At 34.3% G+C, this 24,120-nt stretch overlaps 1 protein-coding gene and 1 long non-coding RNA gene across 4 annotated transcripts; both read right to left on the reverse strand.

Annotated features, from left to right (window-relative positions):
* Nucleotides 1-1,025: 1,025 nt before the first annotated feature.
* On the reverse strand, nt 1,026-18,022 carry LOC134264437 (uncharacterized). The gene is made up of 6 exons (XM_062746730.1): nt 17,755-18,022; nt 14,165-14,308; nt 12,837-12,911; nt 11,412-11,606; nt 6,159-6,302; nt 1,026-1,326 (listed from the first exon to the last, which is right to left on the reverse strand). The coding sequence occupies exons 1-6, from the start codon at nt 17,911-17,913 to the stop codon at nt 1,165-1,167; spliced, it is 879 nt and encodes a 292-aa protein (XP_062602714.1). The 5' UTR covers nt 17,914-18,022; the 3' UTR covers nt 1,026-1,164.
* Nucleotides 2,659-4,552, reverse strand: LOC134264425 (uncharacterized). 3 transcript variants are annotated; one of them, XR_009991520.1, is made up of 4 exons: nt 4,434-4,552; nt 3,922-4,051; nt 3,287-3,352; nt 2,659-2,776 (listed from the first exon to the last, which is right to left on the reverse strand). It is a non-coding gene; the product is annotated as an uncharacterized LOC134264425 (long non-coding RNA). The 3 variants fall into 3 exon arrangements; XR_009991521.1 differs by lacking the exon at nt 4,434-4,552 and adding an exon at nt 4,357-4,410; XR_009991519.1 differs by lacking the exon at nt 4,434-4,552 and having other exon boundaries at nt 3,922-4,324.
* Nucleotides 18,023-24,120: the final 6,098 nt, after the last annotated feature.

Below are 24,120 nucleotides of genomic sequence, written 5' to 3' on the forward strand. Positions count from 1 at the left end.
TAGTAAGTCATTTCCTGATAAACAACATTTTTAATCCCTTGACCTTGAACTTGCATTTGAGAAACTTTAACTTCACTTTAATCTGCCATACAGGACACCAGTATTTCACAAACCAATCGTTTTTTAAATGGCTTTTATTTCAAACTGAACAAGGAGTGATAAGGACACTTTCTGGTCCCCCTAAGAAATTTATTGCATAAGTTTATAAACAAACAAACAATAATGCCAACTCTGTATTTAAAAAGTCTACAACTTCATTTTTTTTTTTCAATTTCCCAATGTTTTTAAAGTTTAACTTATTCCACGTACATTTTGCATAAGAAAGACAGAGAGAATGCTAGATGTCTATGTTTAAAATTCAAAGATAAGCTAGCTTTTAATCTATGTACTGAAAACAAAACTTATCATGATTATAAATTTAACAAACATTCTGATTTAGATAAATTCTATTTTCTTTTTGGTCAAGCCTGCGATTGTTTTATATCAAAGTTAAAACTGGTGAACCAGCACCATTTAAAGTTTCCAACTACAAATAAATTTTTGTCAAGTGTTTTCAATTCCTAATAGTAATAACTAATGGTAAATATGGACCTTACCACACATATCCTTTCAATGGTTTCTTTAATTATGTGTGTTAACTTATTTGTATTTGCATACTTTTTTCTACATAAAAGTGTTATTCAATTAATTGGTATACAGTGGAGTCTTATCCGGACGCTTTGGTTCCCAGTCAATTTGTCCGGATATGTGAAGCACCTGGATACCTGAATCACCAGTTAAACAAGACAAAATAACATTATGAAATTCCGTTCCAATGAAAAATCGACCGAATACTGAAGCATCCGGATATCTGAAGGTCCACTGTACCTACAGGGCCATTTTACGCAAAAAGTGAACCAAACTCTTTGACTCAGTTCACTCTTTGACTCAGTTCCACCTGCATTACAGCGGAAAATGACATTACATTGAGAAAGGAAGAATAAATTTTGAAGTCTACTCTATAAAAAAAAAAAATATTCTGTCAATTCATTGCTTTTATTAAACAATCACAACACTCCACTAAGTTTTTCATTCATTTCAATGATGAGATTCTTTACAGATTGTCTTTATAATTTTAATTATGTACATGTTTAGGATATGTTACTATTTCAGTTTGGTGTATGTTTATTCTACTTTGTTCTTTTTCTTGACTTCATGCATATATCCTAACCCTGCATTCAGTGTCCAAGTTGCCGTGACCATTATGCTGAAGTACACATGGTATACACCCCAGTTACTTGTGAAAAATTGTGAAATCAACTGGAATGTAATAATGCAGGAATTTGTCTACAATTTGAAAGAAAAATGTTTCGTATTAATGTTTGATGATTATAAGGGATGACATAAGTATATGGTTGTCTATATTGAACTATCAATTAAATTTAACAGAAAAGCATGATGATCTACTCATTCATGGCTCCTGATCCCACCTCCAAACTTTAAGAGTACCATGTTTGCTCTATTCCCAATTTGTATTATTTCAATTTGTATTATCTCAATAGACTTTTGAGCTTGATTGCTGTTCATCTTCTCCATATATCATTTTATTGAGCAATTACTATAGCATTAATGTGAGATTTTTTTTTCAAAAAGGTTTTTTATGAAATTGACTTCTTTCACTTGAGGAGCACATGATTATGGTCAACTTAAATGTCTCTCTCCAAACAAGAAGATTCATGCTTATTTCCCTACACAGGCAACTTAGCCACATATGATTCTCATATGTGTATCATATGATTCTCATATGTTTGGTTTCATATGAGAATCATAGAAAAAGGGCATCATATGTGATTCATATGAAGCAAATATGATTTACATATAATCCACATATGTGAATCATATGAAAATAACTACATATGATTCACATATGAATGATTTAAGTGTGTTTCAAGCCATTTACATATGAGAATCATATGAAAATGACATCATATGTAAATCATATGAAACACTTATGTGTGTTTCAAGCCATTTACATATGAGAGTCATATGAAAAGGGCATCATATGTAAATAATATGAAACACTTATGTGTGTTCTCTTTCAATATTTTTCACATTCTTGTACACATTTAAAAATCAGATATTTCTGCTTTAGATGAAAATTCATTACATTACAATGATATATCTTCATTGGTAACATATTCTAAAATATCTTATAATGCTTACACAACTTTTTTGATAAAATTATTTTCATCAAGAGAAATAACTTATTTTTCACAGTGTACATTCTAAACAAGAAAATATACAAACAAGTCAGTAGCATTTGTCAATACATGTATTTAACATATTCTAAAATGAGTACAAATTATAAGATTTCAGCAAAATGATTGAGTAGTTAAATGTGTGTACATGTACAAATGAATAACATTATTAGGTCATGAACTTGTATAAAAATACCATATGACATGAAAGTGTCCACAGCAAAATTGAAATATCAGCAATAACATTTGTCATGTATTCTCCATTGTAAATTTATGAAAAATCAAGTTATTTGATATTCCAGCATACATATAAGAATGGAAATCTTTACAGAACAAATTCAGACAAAATTGTGTACATCCTCCCCATTTCATAATTATTCCATATATTTCCTTGTTCTTTTTCCATCTGTATCTTTCAATATTTTCAGTTGTCCTCCCTCTGATCTGACCATTTTGAAAATCCCTTTGAACTGTACCAAAAATGCAAATCCACCAGTTCTTCCCTTCCTAAACAATTTCTTTGTGGCACAGAATGGTCTCTACAAAAATTTCAAAAATAAAAATAAAATGATTCTTAAATTACAAAATCAATTCTACAAGTTATATTAAAGTAACTTATCATCAGCAAACAAATGTATTCCCAATTCACCAACACAGATATGATATGAGATAAAACTAATTTATATATGTTATACAAGGTATTTTGTGGAATCTTATGATGTAATTTGCAAGACAATTACACTGTTGGAAGATATGCTTCATAATAAAATTATAAAAAGCATTTTTTTTTATTTTGACAATTGAATTGAATTTTGCAAGACAATTACACTTTTGGAAGATATGCTTCATATTAAAATCATTAAAAAAGCATTTTTTCTTATTTTGACGATTGAATTTGGAATGTTCAAATAGAATATATTAATTCAAATTGCCAAAAATTAAGAAGATTATGACACAAATAGGCAGAAAAAACAGACTTTGTGATTCCAGTATATCCCAGACTTTGTTGGGAAGAATATAACAAAGTCTATTAAACAGTGTGTAGTTACCTTAACTTTGAAGCAAACCTTGGATCTTTGGATTTTTTCTTATGAGAGGCTGACTGTATATTGAACCTGTAAAACAAATATTCACACAGTAGATATTTTCTAAGCATAACTAAAACTTAAACTACAAAAAGAGAGAGTACAAGTTTGTAGGTTCTCAGTTGTCCTAAATATCTTACAATTCAATTGAAACTAGGTTCTCTAGTGTTGGAAAAAAATTATAAATGTCAATGAATACATAGATGTAAATATTCAATGGATTAGCTATCTGATGTACTTTCAACACATAGTCACATGCACATGCACATGTATTTGTACCTTGAAAGTTGCCACTGTTATTATTAATTTTTTGCTGAAATTCAAAAATTCAATTTACCCCCTGAAGTAATTGTATAGTTTCATAGCTTTTAAAGCAAGAAAATTCTATTCATACTTTCCATATTTAAAAGTGCATTTACAATTAAAATTGTTTCATAATGTAGAATAAAACTTCTATATTATTGAGTTGAATTTATTTTTGATGAAGCCGTGCAAACAATGTAGAATTATAAAGGAACAAAAAGAAATTATCAAGAAATATTTTGTCATAAAGGAGTCATTACAGATGTACACTTTATTTTTTATTGCAATATTTTTACCTTTAATATTGTGATGATGCAATCGTCTGTCAGAATCAGCTTTAGGATCAATCGTCAGTCTTATCAGCTTTGGGCTTCGTGGACTTCATAAAAAAGCTGCACTGTGACACTGAACTCAAGTTGAATGCATCTATAGGCCATAAAAACAAACATTTGTCATTAAGTTGATGAAAGAATCGACTTGATAAACGATCTCAACATACAAAACGCCAACTGCTATACAGGGTTTCTACTTTCACTTTCAAATCAGTACGTAAAAAGTCAAAACAAAAAGATGCCTTTAGCCTAACATGTAATTTGTAATGTTTACATCCAATGAAAAACAAATTTATCCAAAATATACTTACAGATCACTAACATTATGTAGGTTTGCGAAATGCATTAATTTAACAATTACAAGTGATGATAGTATTATAAAAATAAGTTCATACGAACCTGTAACCGTAATGAAAGGATATTTAAACAATATGAATTAAAGGTCTTTATAAAAGAATTGTTAGGAGATAACTTACTTTTTCCAACACCCAGCACTTCTGCAGCAGCAGTGACGTCAAACATGACGTACACTTTCATCCAATAAAAGTCAAAACCGGTCCGGAAAAAAATACGGAATGATTTTGATTTTACTCAAGTAATAAACCAAACCCAAAATATTTGAAATAAAAAGCAAATTAATATAACTTTATCAATTTTATCTGCAAAATGCATTATTACAGAAAAAAATTGGGAACTGTTTTTTTTTTAAGGGAAAGGGGGGGGGGGTGTGTTGAACAGAGTAGAACTTTACATAAGTAATTGCTAAAAAATTATTTTGAATTAATGTACATGTGAATTTAAATTACTATTGATAAATATTATTGAAATTGCAATTTTACTTGCATATACCAAAGGACAAATTAGTGAACACTGTTTCATATGATTCTCATATGATCACTGTCCAAATATTCATATGATTTTTACCTGAGTATAACAAGAGCAAATTAGTGAATATGGATTCATATGATTCTCATATGATCAGTTTCATATAATTCTCATATGACAAATGTCAAAATATACATATGATTCTTATATGCAGGGCCTTTCATATGAGAATCATATGTAAATACGATCATATGATATACATATACATGTGTAAACATATGATTCTCATATGATTAGCCACATATGATTCTATTCTCATATGATTGTATATACATATGATTCTCAAATGAGCCACATATGATCCTCATATGAAACGCAATGCATATGAGGATCATATGTGGCTAAATTGCCTAATATGTACTCTCTACAATAACATCATGAAAGATCTGAATTCGACCTTTTATTATTAGGCTGTCCAAAGTTAATTCTACGTTTAATGTCACCCACGAGCATAGGTTTCAGAGAAATTGACATTTTGAAGAAAAAAAACAAACATTGTTTAAAGTTTAAGTCCAAGTTTGCATTTATTTTTAGCACAAAATACAGGGGTGTGCAATTACAAAATTTAGTTACTAGCCGGGTCGGGCTAGGGGCAGTAACAAAGTCACTAGCCTGAGGTTGCCAGTCACTAGCTTATTTATTACCAAAAAAAAAAATAAATGCATAAGTATAACATAAAGGTAAAAAAACATTTAAGTTAGAATGAATAAAACAAATAATTGTTTGCGCTTTGTTATTGTCAGGTACTTCTCCCTATTTTTACCGACTATAATTGTCACCGAGAAAACTGGCGAGAGCAACACACAATACGTATAGGTTAAATTGAATTAAAAATTATGACTTTACAATAAAGTTAATTTGTACATCAATTCATTCGACATAAATATATGTTTACTTTCGTTTTAGATTTAACAGCCTGACGCGCTGACATAGTATAGATTTACAATAGCCCGACCTCTAAAATTGGTAGCCCTGGGCTTCGGTAATTGCACACCCCTGAAAAATATACATTCCACAGGAATAGACAATTTTGAACCCTCTGCTAGTCTAATCTATCATTTAAAGTGACAGGTTTACTGAAAATGATTATTAAACAATAAGCCCACATGATTACAAATATTGACAGTATCTTTATTCATATTCTTGTTTGTAGATTTTGTTTGTTTTATTTTTTCTTTCCTTTTTTAGCCAGCCTTATGCATCCAAAACATGAAATTGTCTTTAAAAACTTTCACGTCCAATTTTGTATTGTTCAAGGGACTTTTGAGCTTGAAATCTGTTTGTTATCCCCATAATTTTCATGTATATGTACTTACAAGAATACGATAGGTCAGAAATTGAAGTTTATCTGCTACATTGCTAAATCTTGAAGCTGATGCAGAGATTACACAGGATCCAAACAAGAATGCTGCCACTATACGAACAAGAGAAAGGTGAAGTTTGCCCAGTTTGCCATCCACCTATCAAAAGAGTAATTATCAATTCCATGAGTGTAAAGTCTGCAATAATTGAATTACTTGGCTGATTTAAGAAGTTATATAAAGTTTATCTTTTTTAATACACAATTAACAATATATTTTAACTTCTTGGAATGATCACAGGTTTCTTGAAGATCTCAATTTTATTAATAATAAAAATTCTTTATAAGTACATGTATCATTATATTTTAATCATTGGATTAGGAGGAATTAAGGATAGGAGATGGGTTGGCCCAATAAAATAAATGTAAAAAGGATGGCATTCTCCTAGTTTTGCAATTGGAAACAAAGTGTCCCATCAGAAGTAAAATAGGGGGTGCACAATGGTACTATGAAAAAAATTGCCCTATTTGAATTTGGAAAGAAAATATTGCCCTCTTCTTCATGATGGGCAATATTCATGTCTGTCACAGTCAATATTTTCAGGATACTATAATGGCTTTCATAAGCATTTCACATCAAAATATTACAAAGCCTGTTAAGTAACTTCTCTTGTCTGGAAATTATCAAAACTAAGAAATCTAGGACACATTTAATTGGCATGCATCATTTCACTTCCATGAAGTAAACTTTATCCTTAAAAAAAGCCATGAAGGTAAAGTAAGACAACTCTTACATCCCTTGCTTGTATATTTCATTTACAGATATATGTGTTAATGGCCCCCTACTAACAGCTAAAAGCAAAAAGAGAAAAAAAAAAACATTAAATCTCGTATGAGATATAGATCTTTGTTTTTGTCTATTCAAAATTTCCATCTCCTATCAAGAAACAATAACAGGTTTTTTCATTTATTTTTAACAATGAAGACATAAAAAAATTAAATTTTTCATGCCAGTTTTTGTTTATCAACATAATCTTTGGTGAAGCCTGTTATATGTACACGTAACTAGTTCTATATATATGGTAAAAAATTATGTGGACACAATTTTAATGTCCTTTGATTCCTAAGGCCATGACTGAAATATTTTGCAATGATATTATATGCTTTTTCAATATATTACAATAGGACTAAAATACCACTTGAGTATCAAAATATATACAATGTTTTTAATTGCCAGAATATCTATCATTTTTATCTTGAAATACAGGTATTTTTTGCTAGAAATAAAATTTAGTACCATATCCATGCAGTTTATATATAATTCTTATTTGCTAACCATATGCATTTACCTCTGTAATACAATTTTTATATAACCATGTCCACTACAACTCAAATGTACAATTTTCACAAAAAGCAAATAAATTTGTGTGTACTGATACCCAGCTGGACCTGTTAAAATTTCCGTAATTAAAAACTTACATTGATAAAACTGTCTTAAACCACTATTAGTATCGGAAACTTATGCTGATGGACTGAGACCTTAACAGATACAGAATCCCCTTCATAGAGGCCAACAGTGAACTGAGGAAGACTAAAAACTTGGTGTACACATGTAATAAAATTTTATAAATAACATTTTTAAAATTTCTTTTTGGGCTAGTAGATCTTTGGCAGGGCTGATGACTTTTATAGCATCTATTAATTTGGCCTACAAGTCCAACTAATTTTACAGTGAGTTTTAGACCCTATTTACGATATAAAGAAATATTACTTCTGCAGAATCGTACTGATGGCACTAATAACAATGTTATCCTGTACATTGACAGTAAATCATGTATTTTAAAAATACAGTACAATTTGTCTAATCCGGACTCTGAGTACTCCGGATTTTTGTCCATTCCGTCTATAAGTTTTAGTCCCATGCACTTCTTTAACAAATTCATTAGAAAAAAATCTGTGTAGTCCGGATACTGTCTATTCCGTATTCCGAACGGCCATACTGGTCCCAACTGCTCATAATTAACGGTAATTATTTCCTCTAATCCGGCCACACCTGAGTTATTACAAAGCAATTAACACCTTTCGTGGTGGATGTGATAATCCGTGTTTGCATTAGCATGATTAGTGCCATGAGACGAACTCAGTGAAATGCGGCGGTGACACAGCCCACTTGAAAATTATTATATGATTAAATTACAATTTAAAAAAAAACATTAACTTTGTTTTAACTCCTTTTACCACATTATAACATAAACACAAATAATATAATGTACGCAATTAAAAACTCAAAATATAAATCGGGATCGAAAATCGAGCGCATTTCAAAATGGCGCCATAACACTGTGGGGGAAGACATAATTTTTTACATAAAAATTAAAAGTTCAATCCAATAATTAGCACATCGTAAATAATTGTGAATTACTGTCTATACATTGAATGAGCTCTTTGCGAGCAAAACCCAGTCCGCTTGATTATAGTAAGCCTATATTATGCGTGCCTGTAGATTTTGATTTAGGTAACATTTCACCCTACTTTCAAACTTCGTAAACAACCAAGAAAATACAGTGAGTCATGCGAGACTATTTTATAATTTCTAGACTCCAAAATATTGTTTGTTTTCATATTTTATATATAGTATATGATGTCTTGTAAATAAACAACGAAATTTTCAAAATTAATATTTTCCTGCATTTTTCCTGCACTCCAGATTCTGTCTAAACCGGCCAAATTTTATGGAACCAGCGATAGCCGGTTTGGACAAATTATACTGTATATGGATGTCTAAAATTATGACCAGTTATTAACCCATGCGGAAAACAACTGGAAATTTCCTAGTGATTATATATTTATAAGCAACAGCTTGGGCAGTGGGATTTTTTAAAGTTCGATGGTTGGTAAGAATAATAATTCTAATTTGGCAAATTACCGGTATCAGAATTTCAATTTTTTTAATAAGCTATTTGAATAATCAAAGAAAATAATAAATATTTTTTTGGTTGACATTCCTAATACAAATTCTACATGTGCATATCTCGAGGAGATGGCGGGGGGGGGGGGGGGGGGGGGTCCGGACCCCCCTGGAATTTGCAGTTATATTGAATTAAATGTATATACTAAACCAACTTAAAGTGACCTTGAACCCCCCTAGAAAATGCGGACCCTCCCTCAAAAAAGCAGATCTGTATTAATTAAGTTGGTATTTCCTCTCCCCAAAACAGGTTTGGGAACATTTACATTTTTTGGCTTGTCGAAAATTTCTCGGTTGGATTTGTTTTTTTGACTGAGGTGAACCCCCCATGGAAAAAATTTCCTGGATCTGTGGCAGTGCTAGCTGATCTATATATATATACAAGAGGCCCACGGGCCTTATAGGTCACCTGAGTATTATGTAACAACTTTCAAACAATTATATTTGGGTTCGTGTTTTAAACCGGATGCCATGAAATTCACAATTTAAATTTTGAAAGAGGCACCATTGCTTATCATAATTATTAACTTAGCATGCTTACTCTATTTACTTAATACCCAGAGGTAGATCAGAGTAACAAAGAGAAAATGCACTTCTACTTTATAACCAGTTGTGCACCTCACCCACTGACCCATGGGCCACATATTTCAAAATTTTGCAAATGTAATCATAAAATGGTTGATTAATAGCAAAGGGCAGATTTCAAACATTAATTTATTTTCAGACTATGTAACCCCCCCCCCCCTTTTGACCCTGGGGGGCATAAAAAAACCACTTTGCTAGATGCATCTTTCTTCATCATAAATATATATATACTTGGATTATTGGCATAAAACCCAGAAGCAAAGGAAAATATTTTCAAAGAATTAATGTATTTTTACTAAATAATCAATAGAGCCCCGTCCTAACACCAGCACCCCTGACCCTTGGACCATAAAATTCACGAATCTGGAAGAGGCACTCTTGCTTATCATAACTATGTGCTTAGTTAGTTTATTTAATACTTTAATACCCAGGAGCAGAGAAGAAGATTTTCAAAGAAATAATGCATTTTCACTATATAATCAATACAGCCCCACCCTAACACCAGAACCCCTGACCCTGGGGCCATAAAATTCACAAATCTGGAAGAGGCACTCTAGCTCATTATAACTATGTGTTTAGTTAGTTTATTTAATACCCAGGAGCAGAGAAGAAGATTTTCAAAGAATTAATGCATTTTCACTATATAATCTATAGAGCCCCGCCCTAACACCAGAACCCCTGACCCTGGGGCCATAAAATTCACAAATCTGGAAGAGGCACTCTTGCTTATTATAACTATGTGCTTAGTTAGTTTATTTAATACCCAGGAGCCGAGAAGAAGATTTTCAAAAATATAATGCATTTTCACTATATAATCTATAGAGCCCCGCCCTAGCACTATAACCCCTGACCCTGGGGCCATAAAATTCACAATCTGGAAGAAGCACTCTTGCTCATCATAACTATGTGCTTAGTTAGTTTATTTAATACCCAGAAGCAGAGAAGAAGATTTTGACAGAAATAATGCATTTTCACTATATAATCTACAGAGCCCCGCCCTAGCACTAGAACCCCTGACCCTGGGGCCATGAATTTCACAAATCTGGAAGAGGCACACTTGCTCATCATAACTATGTGCTTAGTTAGTTTATTTAATACCCAGGAGCAGAGAAGAAGATTTCAAAGAAATAATGCATTTTCACAATATAATCTATAGAGCCCCGCCCTAACACCAAAACCCCTGACCCTGGGGCCATAAAATTCACAAATCTGGAAGAGGCACTCTTGCTCATCATAACTATGTGCTTAGTTAGTTTATTTAATACCCAGGAGCAGAGAAGAAGATTTTCAAAGAAATAATGCATTTTCACTATATAATCTATAGAGCCCCACCCTAGCACTAGAACCCCTGACCCTGGGGCCATGAATTTCACAATTTTGGTAGAGGACTCAATGCTCATTACATTCATGCCAACAGTTTGCCTGCTTGATGTCCAGGAGTAAAGAAGAAGATTTTTAAAGATTTCATTAATTTTAGTGGTTTTGGCCCCACCCCTCAGGCCCCAGGGGGGCCGGGGACCATGAAATTCACAATTTTTGTTCCCCTTCACCCATAGATGCTGTATACCAAATTGGTTGAAATTGGTTCATTGGTTTTAGAGAAGAAGCTGAAAATGTTCAAATGTTAACACACGACACACGACGGACGACGACGGACGAAAACGGATAGCAATAGGTCACCTGAGTAACTCAGGTGACCTAAAAAACAAAAGTTACCTGAATTCTATAAACATGACCTGGAAAGGCAAAGCACATTAGTGCCATAAAAAAGGTCAAAATGGCATCAATCCTCAGGTGGACATCCAGTCTGGAGTGTGTTTCATTAGCTCCCCCCCAGTCTGGGCATCTCAGTGTGAAGTAGAGATTTCCAAGAAACCAGAGAACATCTCCATAAGTCCCAAAATACCAACTCTGTAATTAAATACCATTAAAATGTGGAATGAAATGATAATGTGGGTAAAACTCAGATCTATGTTTGATATTACTGTCATATCTTTTTTTCCTTTAAATAAAGCAAAGTCTCAGGTCAAAAGAATTGTTCTGTAATATTTTACTCTAATTAACATGAATTCCTAAACTTTGTTTCAACTAAAATTATGCAACCAACTCCTCCTTCAACTAATATAAAATACATATAAATCATATTTCAGTTTTCCCTTTCTTTTTTATTTTTTGTTTTTTCTTTTAGCTCATCTGAACCAAAATCATATTTTTTTTTAATCACCTGAGCTGAAAGCTCAAGTAAGCTTTTCTGATCACTGTAAACTTTTCACATTTTCTACTTCTTCTCCAGAACCACTCGGTCAATTCAATCTAATTAAAATTAGATCTTTGATCCACTCCAGTTTGATCGCTACACAAAGTGTAGCGATCAAACTGGAGCGGATCAAAGATCTAATTTTAATTAGATTGCTGTCAATTTCAACCAAACTTAATTGTCACAAAGAATTCTTTGTTAAAGATGATTTAAGTAAGTTCATATGAAAGGCCCCACCTCAGAAAGAACTACTTTAATTTGTCACACACTTTGTCTACCCAAGATATATCAGCTGAGAAAGTTTGAGAATTCTAGGTCTAATAGTCAGCGTTTTCCATTTAATTCAAAGTAAAGAGTTAAAGATCAATATGTTGCAGGCTAAGAGTTGATGTTTATGAACAGAATCTCTGTCAACCTTACAACAATTTTTATATATCTAAGCCACATTTTTACTGTCAATTGGGCCGTTAGCCAGTTCTTAAGGAAAACACTGAGTATTAAAATTATGAGCTGGACACAAAAAATCTAACAAACAGACAGACAGACATGAACCCTATTACAGAATACTTCCCGTCTTAGGACATGTAAGATGGGCACATAAAAACAGAAATACAGCAACATTTTATTTGGAAAAGCTCTAAGAGATAAAAGTGAAGGTCTGTATTGTGGTATTTTGTACACAACAATATTAAGTTTAAAAACAACTTACCCTGTCATTCCAAGAGACTCAGTCCCTGTAATTTTGAGCCACTTAGTTACATATACCCTGTCATCCCATGAGACTGAAATCTTCAAATTATAAGGCATTTTACCCGTCATCACAAGACTTTGCTTGCCCTGTTATAAAAAAAGACAACCCTTTTTTTTCATTCTGAGAAACTTACCCTGTCATTCCAATGAGGATCTTTTGTTACATTGTAAATGGAGTACACACGATTTAAAATGTACACACTTGTTGACTGAAAAAAAAAAATGAAATTACTATTTATGTGGAATAAAGGTAATTCAAAATTTTACATTAAAAAACAAAATTAAGCCATAGTTTGCTTGAAAATTAATATCCTAAATAGTAAAAATACATGTAGTTATAGATATAACTATTAACAGTACAACCTAAATAAATCGACTATTTTTAAACTACAAGCCTCACAAACAGATCAATTTCAGAACAGTCTACAATACGTCCACTACAGATAAATATCTTCAGATCAGGCAAATTTTACACCCTTTAATCAACTGAACACCTGATTTACATTTACTAAATTCTCTTCAGACTTGCTTTCTTCAACCTGACACTACCACAAGGACAATTGAGATTAACAATAATAATATTTTTTTATGTTTCCTTTTAATTTATGGAATATATATGGTGTATTACATCTATCACATCTATGGAGATTACCATTTGTTAATGAATGATTACACTTCAAAGTATAACTTTCTTATAACATGTGTATGATAATAAAATACAGATTTCTTATAAAATTCAAAGGTATGGACCCCCCTCCCCCCTTACAATTTTTTTTAAATCTGTAAATCTGGGGTTGAGTAACCTTTTTCCTATTTTTGTATTCTAGTATACAATTGGAACCTAGGAACATCAAGGAATTCAAATGTTTAGTCACTGTTGACTTTGTACATGTGCAGCAAATATACTGGTACTGAATACTTGTACATTGTACTGTCTCCATCAGTGGCACTAAAACATATTAAGTACATCAGAGAGAATTATCTTACTATTTTATTTTAACTATCCTTTTCACCTAAAAGGAAAATAAAGGGTTGCTTGACATTAGTGATGGAGATATAAATAAACTATGGGAGTTCAAGGACAAGCCCCTCTGGAAATTTCATATTAAAGGTGCAAAAATCTGCAACCTGTGAGTTCATTTGGGGGTTATTTCTAGAACCCATACATATAAATATATCAATTTTACATGTTCGTTTAATTGGGGAATTTTTGATAACTGAAAGGGAAACCTTTTTTCCAAAGGGGGAGTGGAAAGTCAAGAGTACCACTTGAAAAGACAGCATTGCAGTCTGATTAAAATCCAACCTACCACTATCTCGGATATCTCCTTTATTTTGTTGAGCGTGTGGTTGACCATCAAGATAAAGGAGCTAGAGGAAGGTTTGTTTTTAATCAGACTGAATAGCATTGATAAATCCCTGCATCACATTTTCTATCAGCATTAGTTGAGAAAAAACTTACAATAACTCGAGACCATAGAAATGTAATTTTGACTGTAGGGTCTGATGAGTGTTGTGTGAAAATTCCAAAGAGCGATGTGCTGAGGAGGATGAAGCCAAACTGTCTGTAAAAATATTCATGCTTTAAATCCAGTTCACCATCAATCTAGAAAAAAAAAATGTTAAAACTTTAGATTTAATGAAGGCTAGAATAAAAAAAAATGCACTAGCAAATAGGTACCAGTAAATGATACTCTTGATCTTATCTTACAGTTATTTATACTAGAATTCCCTTTACAGATCCAATCCAAAGACTACATATTTCTTCCAGGGTAGATATACTTATTTAAACCTACTCTAAGTAGCTTTTTTAATTTCTTAACTTACTTTTTCTTTACTTGCATCTCATGGTCAAATACAGGAATGGTGCAATAAGGTGAATACTTAACTTCTATATACAGTCACACACTGACAACAATTAGGACAAAAAATTTGTCAAAAAATTTAATTTTCTAACTTTAAATTTGCATGAAAATCTAAATCCATCATTTCATTTTCTAGTAGCTTTAAGGATCAAAACCAAGTCTAAAATGTCTATAAATTTGTATTAAAACAGAACTTATCTTCATGCGTTTTAAGATATTGTTTTTCCATTGATTTTTTTCAAGCATATACTCTCCATTTTCCCCTCATGTAAAGTTTCCAAATTTACATGCTGAATTTTGAAAGATTGTGCATTTTTGCAAATTAATGCACAACATAATGAACAAAGTTTCACATGTTTTAAAGATGTGCCTTAATTAAAATGTTGACAGTGCAGCTATTAAAGCGAGTGCAGATACCTATTCATGCAGTTTTATGTAGGATTCAGTTTGCCAAATGGTGTGTGACATTTGCTAAGTATGTACACTATTGGATCACACGAAGTCGTGTGTAAGCTGCATTTCTAAACCAAAGCCTGAACAGTGTTGAATCTAATGAAGTAACGTTTTTGTACTACATATTCATTAAATCAGAGCAATTTTATTCTTTGTTAACTTTTATTGTTAGGTCACCTGAGCCGAAGGCTCAAGTGAGCTTTTCTGATCAAAATTTGTCCGTTGTCTGTCGTTGTCGTTGTCGTAGTCGTTGTCGTCGTCATAAACTTTTTACATTTGCATCTTCTTCTCAAGAACCACTGTGCCAATTTCAACCAAACTTGCTACAAAGTATCCTTGGGTAAAGGGGATTCAAGTTTGTACAAATGAAGGGCCACACCCTTTTCCAAGGGGAGATAATTATAAATTAGAGAAAAATTAATGGCATTATTAAAAAATCTTCTTCTCAAGAACCACTGGGCCAGGAAAGATGAAACTCATGTGGAATCATCCTCAGATAGTGTAGATTCAAGTTGGTACAAATCATGACTCCCGGGGCTAGGATGGGGCCAAAATGGCCGACCCAAGTTTTACATAGGAATATATAGGAAAATCTTTAAAAATCTTCTTCTCAAGAACCACTGGACCAGGAAAGATGAAACTCATGTGGAATCATCCACAGGTAGTGTAGATTCAAGTTTGTTCAAATCATGACCCCTGGGGCTAGGGTGGGGCCAAAATGGCCGACCCAAGTTTTACATAGGGATATATAGGGATACCTTTTAAAATTTTCTTTTGAAGTACTTAAAATCCATGATTAGTGATATTTATATGGAATCATCCTCGGGTAGTGTAGATTCTCAAATCATGAACCCCTGGGGGGATAAAATTCAAGCCCCCCCCCCCCCCCCCACCTCAGTAAACTTTCAGTTCTGATCTGATATGTGCTTTTTCCTAGCCGATGTGCTCAGGTGAGCGCTGTGGCCCCTGGGCCTCTTGTTATTCTTGTGATTAAATTGCTTTAACAATTATGGGTCAAAAGTTACTGGGGAAAAAAATTCTATTGAATGAATGTGCAGTATTCTTTATTTTCTCTTTGTACAGGCATTAATTAATTGTCATTAGAGCTCGCAGTGACGCATCATATCACTGACTGCAGTGCACTCATTATAATTTCATTTTCAAGAGATAAGAGAAGGTAGAAGTACTACTTCAAGTATGTTTAAATACATGTACCTAATTGTATAGGTATCTATTAATAGCTACATGTACATGTTCTTAATAGCGAGCGCAGCGAGCGTCGCGAAGCGAGCACAATAGACTAACGTGTATGAACAGAGGAAATTCGGATTGAAATCTGTACATACGTCAGCCAAATTTCTCTGTGCAACATTCCCAGAATTCCTGCACTACCCAATGTCCTTTGCGCGAATAAATCAAAAATAGTAAAAAAATTAAAGGAACATTGTTTCTTACCGAAATCTTAACGAAATGATTTTGCTTTACCTTATTAAAAAAATACCCCCATGCCACAACACCGGCCTTCACCTTGCCCTTCGGAAATGATACAAATGACGTCACCGGAAACTTACGAATTTTGACGAAGTTATGTCGGTTGCTTCCGTGAGACTCGGAAAACATGTTGCGGTGCATAGCAACATGGTGGCTAAAACATAGCAACAACTTACTTGAAAAGAACGATTTAATGTAATCTCTTTTCCATAAAACTAGCGTTTGCGTCCTAAGTCAACAGAACTTTTTATCTGACGTCATACTTTCATCACTTCAACGGTTCGGGTATTTCCGATTTTGTCGGAAACTTCCGAGAAGTTTGGAATCTTGATCCCGATGCTTGGGAAATGATTTCTTTTTATAGTTTTATTCTTTTTGCTTTCTTTTTCTTGAATGATAGACAGTACATGTGTAGGTTTATGATAGTAAATAAACTGTGCTCGCCCCAACGGTCACACCGTAAAACATATTATTAAATAGAAATAGTCTTTGGACTGGATATGGATCTGAAACTGATAAATATTAGCGAGCACAGAGAGCGTCGCGAAGCGATGCTCACGAAGAGAGCTCAATAGACTAACATGTAAGAACAGAGGAAATTCGGAATGAAATCTGTACATACGTCAGGAAAACTTTTCTGTGAAACATTCCCAGAATTCCTTTACTACCCAATGTCCTTTGCTCAAATAAATAAATACTAACGTAAAGCATAAACGAATTTCAGTATGCAGAAATCTTTCAAAGAAACAAAAAATAACTCTGCAATTTTTTTCGACACAAATTGCACTAGTTCTATAGTTTCAAACAGATGCTCGGCTGTCTCCATAAGCTCCGACGAGCTCCGTGACGTCGTGTGACGTCACAGGTAGTCGAGATGTCTCGTGCGTCTTGATGTTTGAAGTGGCTAATCAATTTTTCAAGTGTTTATGATGGTACAACTGCGCTCGCCCCAACGGTCACACCGTAAAACATATTAGTAATTTAGAATAGAATTTTAAAAATACTTATTACATAAAAGTTGAACAGGTGTAAAATATATTTTTTTATTAAGGAAATATCTTTCTAAAACTCAATTATTCTTGAATTATTAATCAGACTTGGTATGATTTAGCTTTCCTTTCAAGTTCATTTTAGTCGAATTTCCTCACAATATGGACAATGGAAAATCACTGCAATAGACAAAATTCCTTTATTTTCAGTCAAATATCAGTTTTATTTTAGCAGCAGATGGGTAATGTCTTACTTGATATTGCATTATGTATTTAGGAAAAGCCACGCAAAGCAATCCCCATAAAGTTGTTATCGACAAGTCTGCGAAGATCCATGTCTTCTGTCCAAACGGTAAGATTCCAAGGAACAGCAAAGACATCAATATTGGGGGCAATAGTTCTTGAATGTCCATTGTTTAAAAAAAATACAGCTTGAGCTCCTGTTTTTGAATAGATTGTAAAGACCGAGGAAATTCTACCCAACTTCGTCCGAAAAAGCCGCGTCAAGCTAAAATTGACCAATCACATTTCAGTGAAGCCTTCATTAAACGTTTCAGAGACGCCGGTGTAAGAGTGCAAACAGGCCTAACTTAGTTTTATTCGTAGTACCCAATCTGTCTTCTCTAGTCTTCTTCAAGACGCCGCTTTTATTTTAACATTTTCTCATATTTTCCTGTGTAATATCACGAATTATGTATTGCTAAAGCATTTCACAATAAAATAAAATAATTAAAAATTTACTCTATTTTATCTGGAAATTACTGAAACTATTCGGGAGGTGTTTGATTAACACATTCTTGCACTTTCACAATATTTTAAACTTCTTCCTTATAATACTTAAGGTTTTTACATTCAAAAGATGTGACAAAGGTAAACAGCTCTTCAAATTTGTGACAGTCGGATAGACCTATAGATGAATGAGATGTGATGTCCCCTCGCTTTCGTGAAAGCACATGTACACTGTGCCTCTATGTTTATACTGATTATCAGTTAGCATATAATGTAAATGGATAATATTTGAAATAAATAATCTTACTTAGTTAGTCCTCTTTGTACTTTGAGTACATAAGGCCTGCACCGAGGACCTCTGTCTGCTGTGTACCACGCCCCAAGTTCATCCCTGTTCTTTCATTTCTTTTTCAACTGACCTTCGCCATGTCTCCTTTGGATCTCCCTCTGTTTCTCTTTCCTGGTGGACTCTATTTTAAGGCTACCCTTGGTATATCTGATGGTTTCATTCTCATGATATGGCCAATACAATTCCATCGTTTCTCTATAATCTGGTCAGACATAGCAACTATGTGCGTTTTTCATACAGCTCCTCATCGCTGATCTTGTTCGGCCATAATATTTCGAGTATTATTTAAGGAATGAAGCTTATTTCAACTTTTGTTATACGATATAACATAACTTGGGGCAGTTGAAGCTTTATAAGCCGCGAAGCGGTAACTGCCCCAAGTTATGTTTTATCGTATAAACATAAATTGAAATAAGATTCATTTTTTATAATTTAATTTCAATGTGAACAATGACACAATTTTTGCATTTTTTCCTTCGGAAAAGGGCTTCAAATATAGCATATTTCAAAAGTAACGTCAAGCGGAGTTAAATGTTTTTGACGTAACTCATTGTAACGTAGGCAAGTTATGTTATACAAAATGGATAAAACCGTTTAACCAATCAAATGACGTGTTAAACTGAAATTAAATTATAAGGAGACATCTTGTTTGGAAGGGTTCTAGTTTTTGAGTGATTTTTGTCACCTTTCATTATTCAGATCCATAAAGGAGAACTCCAATTGCACTTATTTTGAATATCCTTATTATACCCTACCCCCCCCCCCCCCCCGCTTGAAAAGTGGGAGGGTATACTGTAATCGGTATGGCCGTCCGTCTGTTACGCTTTAGGGTACCCATCTCTTATCTGCAACTCCTCTTATACCACTGAGTGAAATTTAATGAAACTTTCACAGAATCTTTGTTACATGATCCGACACATATTTTGGGTTTCTCGGCTACAGCAAATCATGGACTTTGTCATCTATCATTTGTAACTGTAAATCACATACTTTTAGAATGTTCCGATTTTACACCTATTCGAAGTAGACTTTTGGAAGTGTGAAAACGATGTTTGAACTTTTTACAAATGTTCATGTTTATAACATTTCAGAATATCTACAAGAAACGGATTAATATAGTAAAATTTAGAATAAAATTAATAAAACAATTTTAATGAGAAATATCTCAATTTAATTTTTCTTTAACAGTTTACGTACTTTTTAAAATTTTATGTCTGTCGGACGGGACCCATGGTGCCCCGTCAACTCCCTTGGCACGACGTAAAAGATCGTTTCTCTGGAGTTCGAAAAAGAGTAGGCTCACTGGGGGCCGCCAGAGAAATCAAAAACTTTCAAAGACCGAAAAGCGGGAGTGTATATAGTAATCGGGATGTCCGTCCGTCTGTTACGCTTTGGGGTACCCATCTCTCATCCGATCCGCAACTACTCTCATACCACTGAATGAAATTTGATGAGACTCTCACAGAATCTTTATTACATATTGCCATTGTGTTCCTTAAATATTTGTTTAATATCTCTTTCACATTGATTTAATTCAATATTTTAATTTACAATCATTAATAAATATTTTTCGAAATGCAAACTCATTTATGTCACATTTCCAATTAAATGCGCTTTGTCTGGAACTACGTAAGCGTATACTATACTTGGCCTTTGAATATCCTTATATCTCTGTGCTAGTTAAGCGATGTCATCTGCATATTTTCAAAGATATACAAGAAATTGATGATCACAATGGGTAGAAAAAACTTTTATATTACATTCATCAGACCAGTGTGCTTAAATATGCCTCAGTTGTTTGAGGTGGCTGGTATACAAGAGATTCTGAAAAGCATGAAAAAGTACACTTAACCGTTACTGGAAGGGGACTTCCTATATTTATGTCTAGAGAAGTACTTTAATCTGAAATTGGTTCGGAAACTTTAAAATCCAGACGATATATTGCTAAAACTAGAGGTATTGTGACCAATGACCTCACTACATGATACCCCCGCCTCTCAAATGAATAGAATGGCAGTGTCAATGTTTTGCCATTGGAAACCAAAAATATTTGTCGGATCAAAAAGTAAAATAGAAGGTGCACAATGACAATATGTAATAAAGATTCTGTGAAAGTCTAATCCAATTTCATTCAGTGGTAAGAGAGGAGTTGCGGATAAGGGATGGGTACCCCAAAGTGTAACAGACGGACGGACATCCCGATTACTATACACATGTACCCTCCCGTTTTCAAGCGGGGGGTATAATGACTACTATGTTCAAAATTCACACGGGAAGAGTACCTGAATATTTGCCTGAAATTGTCCCCAATAAGCATAACCGTCTAAATTATGTATCCACTTTACCGAGGTATAAGAAGGAACTCCAAATATGTAGCTATAACAGATTTGTTAACAAAATAGGACAGGCTCCGCCATATAGCGGACGAGAGCAATGTCCAGCTGTTTTGGCGAAAGCCTGAAAGTGGAGTACGAAAGTGGAGACCGGTGCTTCGGAAGAGACCGTATAAACGTAAGTCCCATGTCGCAGTAGGTGGTGGAAGGAAAAAGATCCGTCACTGCTCAATGGCCCTGAGTGCCGGATATACGACAAAATTTGCAGCTCTCCACCGGCAAGTGGTGGAGTCTCCATATGAGTGAAAAAAATTCTCGAGAGGGACAATAAACACCAATCAATTTTCTCTGCTCTTGGGTATGAAAACCAATGACCTATGTACATATTTATGATGAGGAAGGATGCCTCTTCCAAATTTGTGATTTTCATGGCTCCTGCGTCAGGGTTTCTGGTGTTAGTGCGGGGCTCCAATGATTATTGAATTCATTAAAAATGCATGAATTCTTTGAAAAGCTTTTCCTTTGCTCCTGGGTATTACGTCAATGATCTAAGTACATGTTTATGATGAGGAAGGTGCCCTTTCCAAAATGGTTAATTTCAGGGCCCCGGGTTAGGGGTACGGTTACATAGTCTAAAAAAATAAATTAATGCTTTGAAATCTGCTCTTTGGTATTAATCAACTATTTATAATATAATGAATTTATGATCAAATTTCCAAAATTCTGAAATATGTGACCCCACGGTCAGTGGTTTCTTGGGGTGCGGTGCAAAACTGGTAATACACTGGAAATGCATTTTCTCTTTGTTACTCTGAGCTACATCTGGGTATTAAGTAACCAGAGTAAGCATGCTAAGTGAATAGTAATGAAAGCATTGGTGCCTCTTTCAAAATTGTGAATTTCATGGCCTCTGTTTGAAAACTTGAACCAAATTCAATTGTTGGAAAGTTGTTAAATGATACTCAGGTGACCTGTAAGACCCCACTGCTCTTGTTTTGGTTGTAATAAAGGTCGCTGAAAAATCTCATCTACATGGTTGCGATCTCTTTTATTTTCCCTCCGAATTATTAGCTACAAGTGTCGATATCGTGTCCAGTATTCTGGGTGGATCTGGCCGTATCGAAATCTCCATGTCTACATCGGATCATAAAACATTGTCTTCATCACTAATTCGGATGCCAGGGTCTTGAAAATTTCTTAAATTTTATGTGTGTTTGCTCTCTTCCATAGGATTTTTTCTCTGATCCGGTTTTGCTATAGTACGTGTGACGAGTGTGTCCATTAAAACCACGTCATGGTCACTCTTACCTAATGCTGGAAGAGGTTCTGATATCTCTCAAATTGTTGGAAAATACGAAATCATATCCGAACCAAGGTTATCTCGCATGTTGCACAACTGTTTAATTACTCTTTTTAGGACAGATCTGCCAGTATATTGTCGAGATAGCCATGTTACGAGGAATGTTTAAAAAAAATAATGACACGTGGCTTTTTTCATCCACATCTTTCAATCTTTGATCCCATTCCTTCATCTCTGTCCTACAAAGTACTAACCCTTGGCCTGGATACACTTTTATAGACGATCAGTGCACTTCTGGAAACATTTCTTCATACTCCCCATCAGAGACAACCATCATATACTAATAACTTGAAGACCCAGGCATTCCGTGATTTGTATTTTTTTTTTTTAGGTTAATGGAATTTTAGTTTCGGGAACAGAAAACGGTAAGGGGGGGGGGGGATGGGGGTAGGACAATAACCTTTTCCTTCTCCAAATACTTGATAATAATGCGTGCTCTGTGTACAGGCGAATTGCCGTACAAAAGTTGGGAGTATTTCTTATCCGATTTGGGGCGACGGCCTTCGTTTGTGATCATCTTCCTTCTCGAGAATTTTTTCTCTATGGAGACAACACCACTTGCCGTAGGAGAGAGCGCATTTTTTACCTATAAGTATACTCAGCAATCAAGGTCATTGAGCAGTTAAAGATCTTTTTCGTGCCAGTATCAATTGCGACATGGGACCTTGGTTTATACGGTTCTCACGTCCCACAGTGGGATTCCAACCCGCGACGCAAGAACTAACTCCTTACTTGGCGAGTCTTAAGCAGACTCTCTTCCACTACACCATGCGGGTGACTGACGGATTTTGAAATATTTCTTCAATTTTTTTATAAGAAAATTTTTATAAAAGTTATTACTTCAAAGAAAATAATTTATAAAACGTCGTCGTGGTTTGGAACCTTTAGGTAATTCTTGGACGGTTGGCTTTTCTTGGATCCCAAGATTCTATATATTACAACTCTTGCGTCTTGGCTCAAAAAAGTATACCAAGGTCTCACCACAAGTAATTAAATAAGCTCATTAGTCCGTTTATTAATAAAAAAAAATGCAGCAGAGCAAACACGGACCTACAAAACTTCAGAGGTCGGATCAGGTGCCTTAGTGATGTGAGCATCCCCTGCCGACCGCAGCGCGGTCACACCCGCTGTGTGCACCTTGTCATAATAGGGAAATAGCAAAATCCGTCAATAATTCAAAGTGTATTTAATGGCCTAACAATTACATGTACTATGACGAACATTCGTCAGTCAGCGTTTTGTTTAATGAAAAATTGTATTTGCAAACAAAGTCATTGATTTGACCATAAAACCTACGAAATGATGGCTTTACACGAGACTGCTGATATCCTTTGCTCGGCAATTCGTCCGTCAGTAATTTCCCTCGTGTTAGAAATTTTCCATACGCAGAACATGCTCTTATATGCGTTTTGAATCAACTGAGATATAAGCCCCGTATGCAGGTGATGTAGGTTTGTTTGTTGTCAAGCGTCCCTCTCGAGGATTTTCACTCATATGGAGACGCCACCACTTGCCGATGGAGAGCTGCATGATTTGTCCTATTCTCGGCACTGAAGGCCATTGAGCAGTGAGGGATGTTTTTTCGTGCAAGTACCTAATGCGACACGGGACCTCGGTTTAATTAAACGATCTCATCTACAGGTGTAGACCGGTCCTTCAGATGAGATCGTTTAAACCAAGGTGAGATTCGAACTCCTTCGCGACTCTCGAGTAGACGCTCCATCCACTTCGCCACGCTGGCGACTGGGATGCAACAACATACCTTCAAGTGATGAAGGTATATTGCTGCATAATTAAGGGAACAATTGACAATTAATTGAAAAATTAAAGACGTCGAGTTTATCATTAA

This window comes from Saccostrea cucullata, unplaced genomic scaffold, assembly GCF_032062105.1.
Source record: "Saccostrea cucullata isolate Sc308-1 unplaced genomic scaffold, CSIRO_AGI_Scuc_v1 ctg4189, whole genome shotgun sequence".
In the NCBI taxonomy this organism is placed as follows: Eukaryota; Metazoa; Mollusca; class Bivalvia; order Ostreida; family Ostreidae; genus Saccostrea; species Saccostrea cuccullata.

What these genes read in the sequence shown, in the direction of transcription:
- LOC134264437 (XM_062746730.1), bottom strand. Translation starts at nt 17,913, where the DNA reads ATGGACATTCAAGAACTATTGCCCCCAATATTGATGTCTTTGCTGTTC. An exon ending in AATACATAATGCAATATCAA is followed by an intron (nt 14,309 to 17,754) that starts GTAAGACATTAC and finishes TTTTTTTTCTAG; the next exon opens with ATTGATGGTGAACTGGATTT. An exon ending in TTCTATGGTCTCGAGTTATT is followed by an intron (nt 12,912 to 14,164) that starts GTAAGTTTTTTC and finishes TTTTTTTTTCAG; the next exon opens with TCAACAAGTGTGTACATTTT.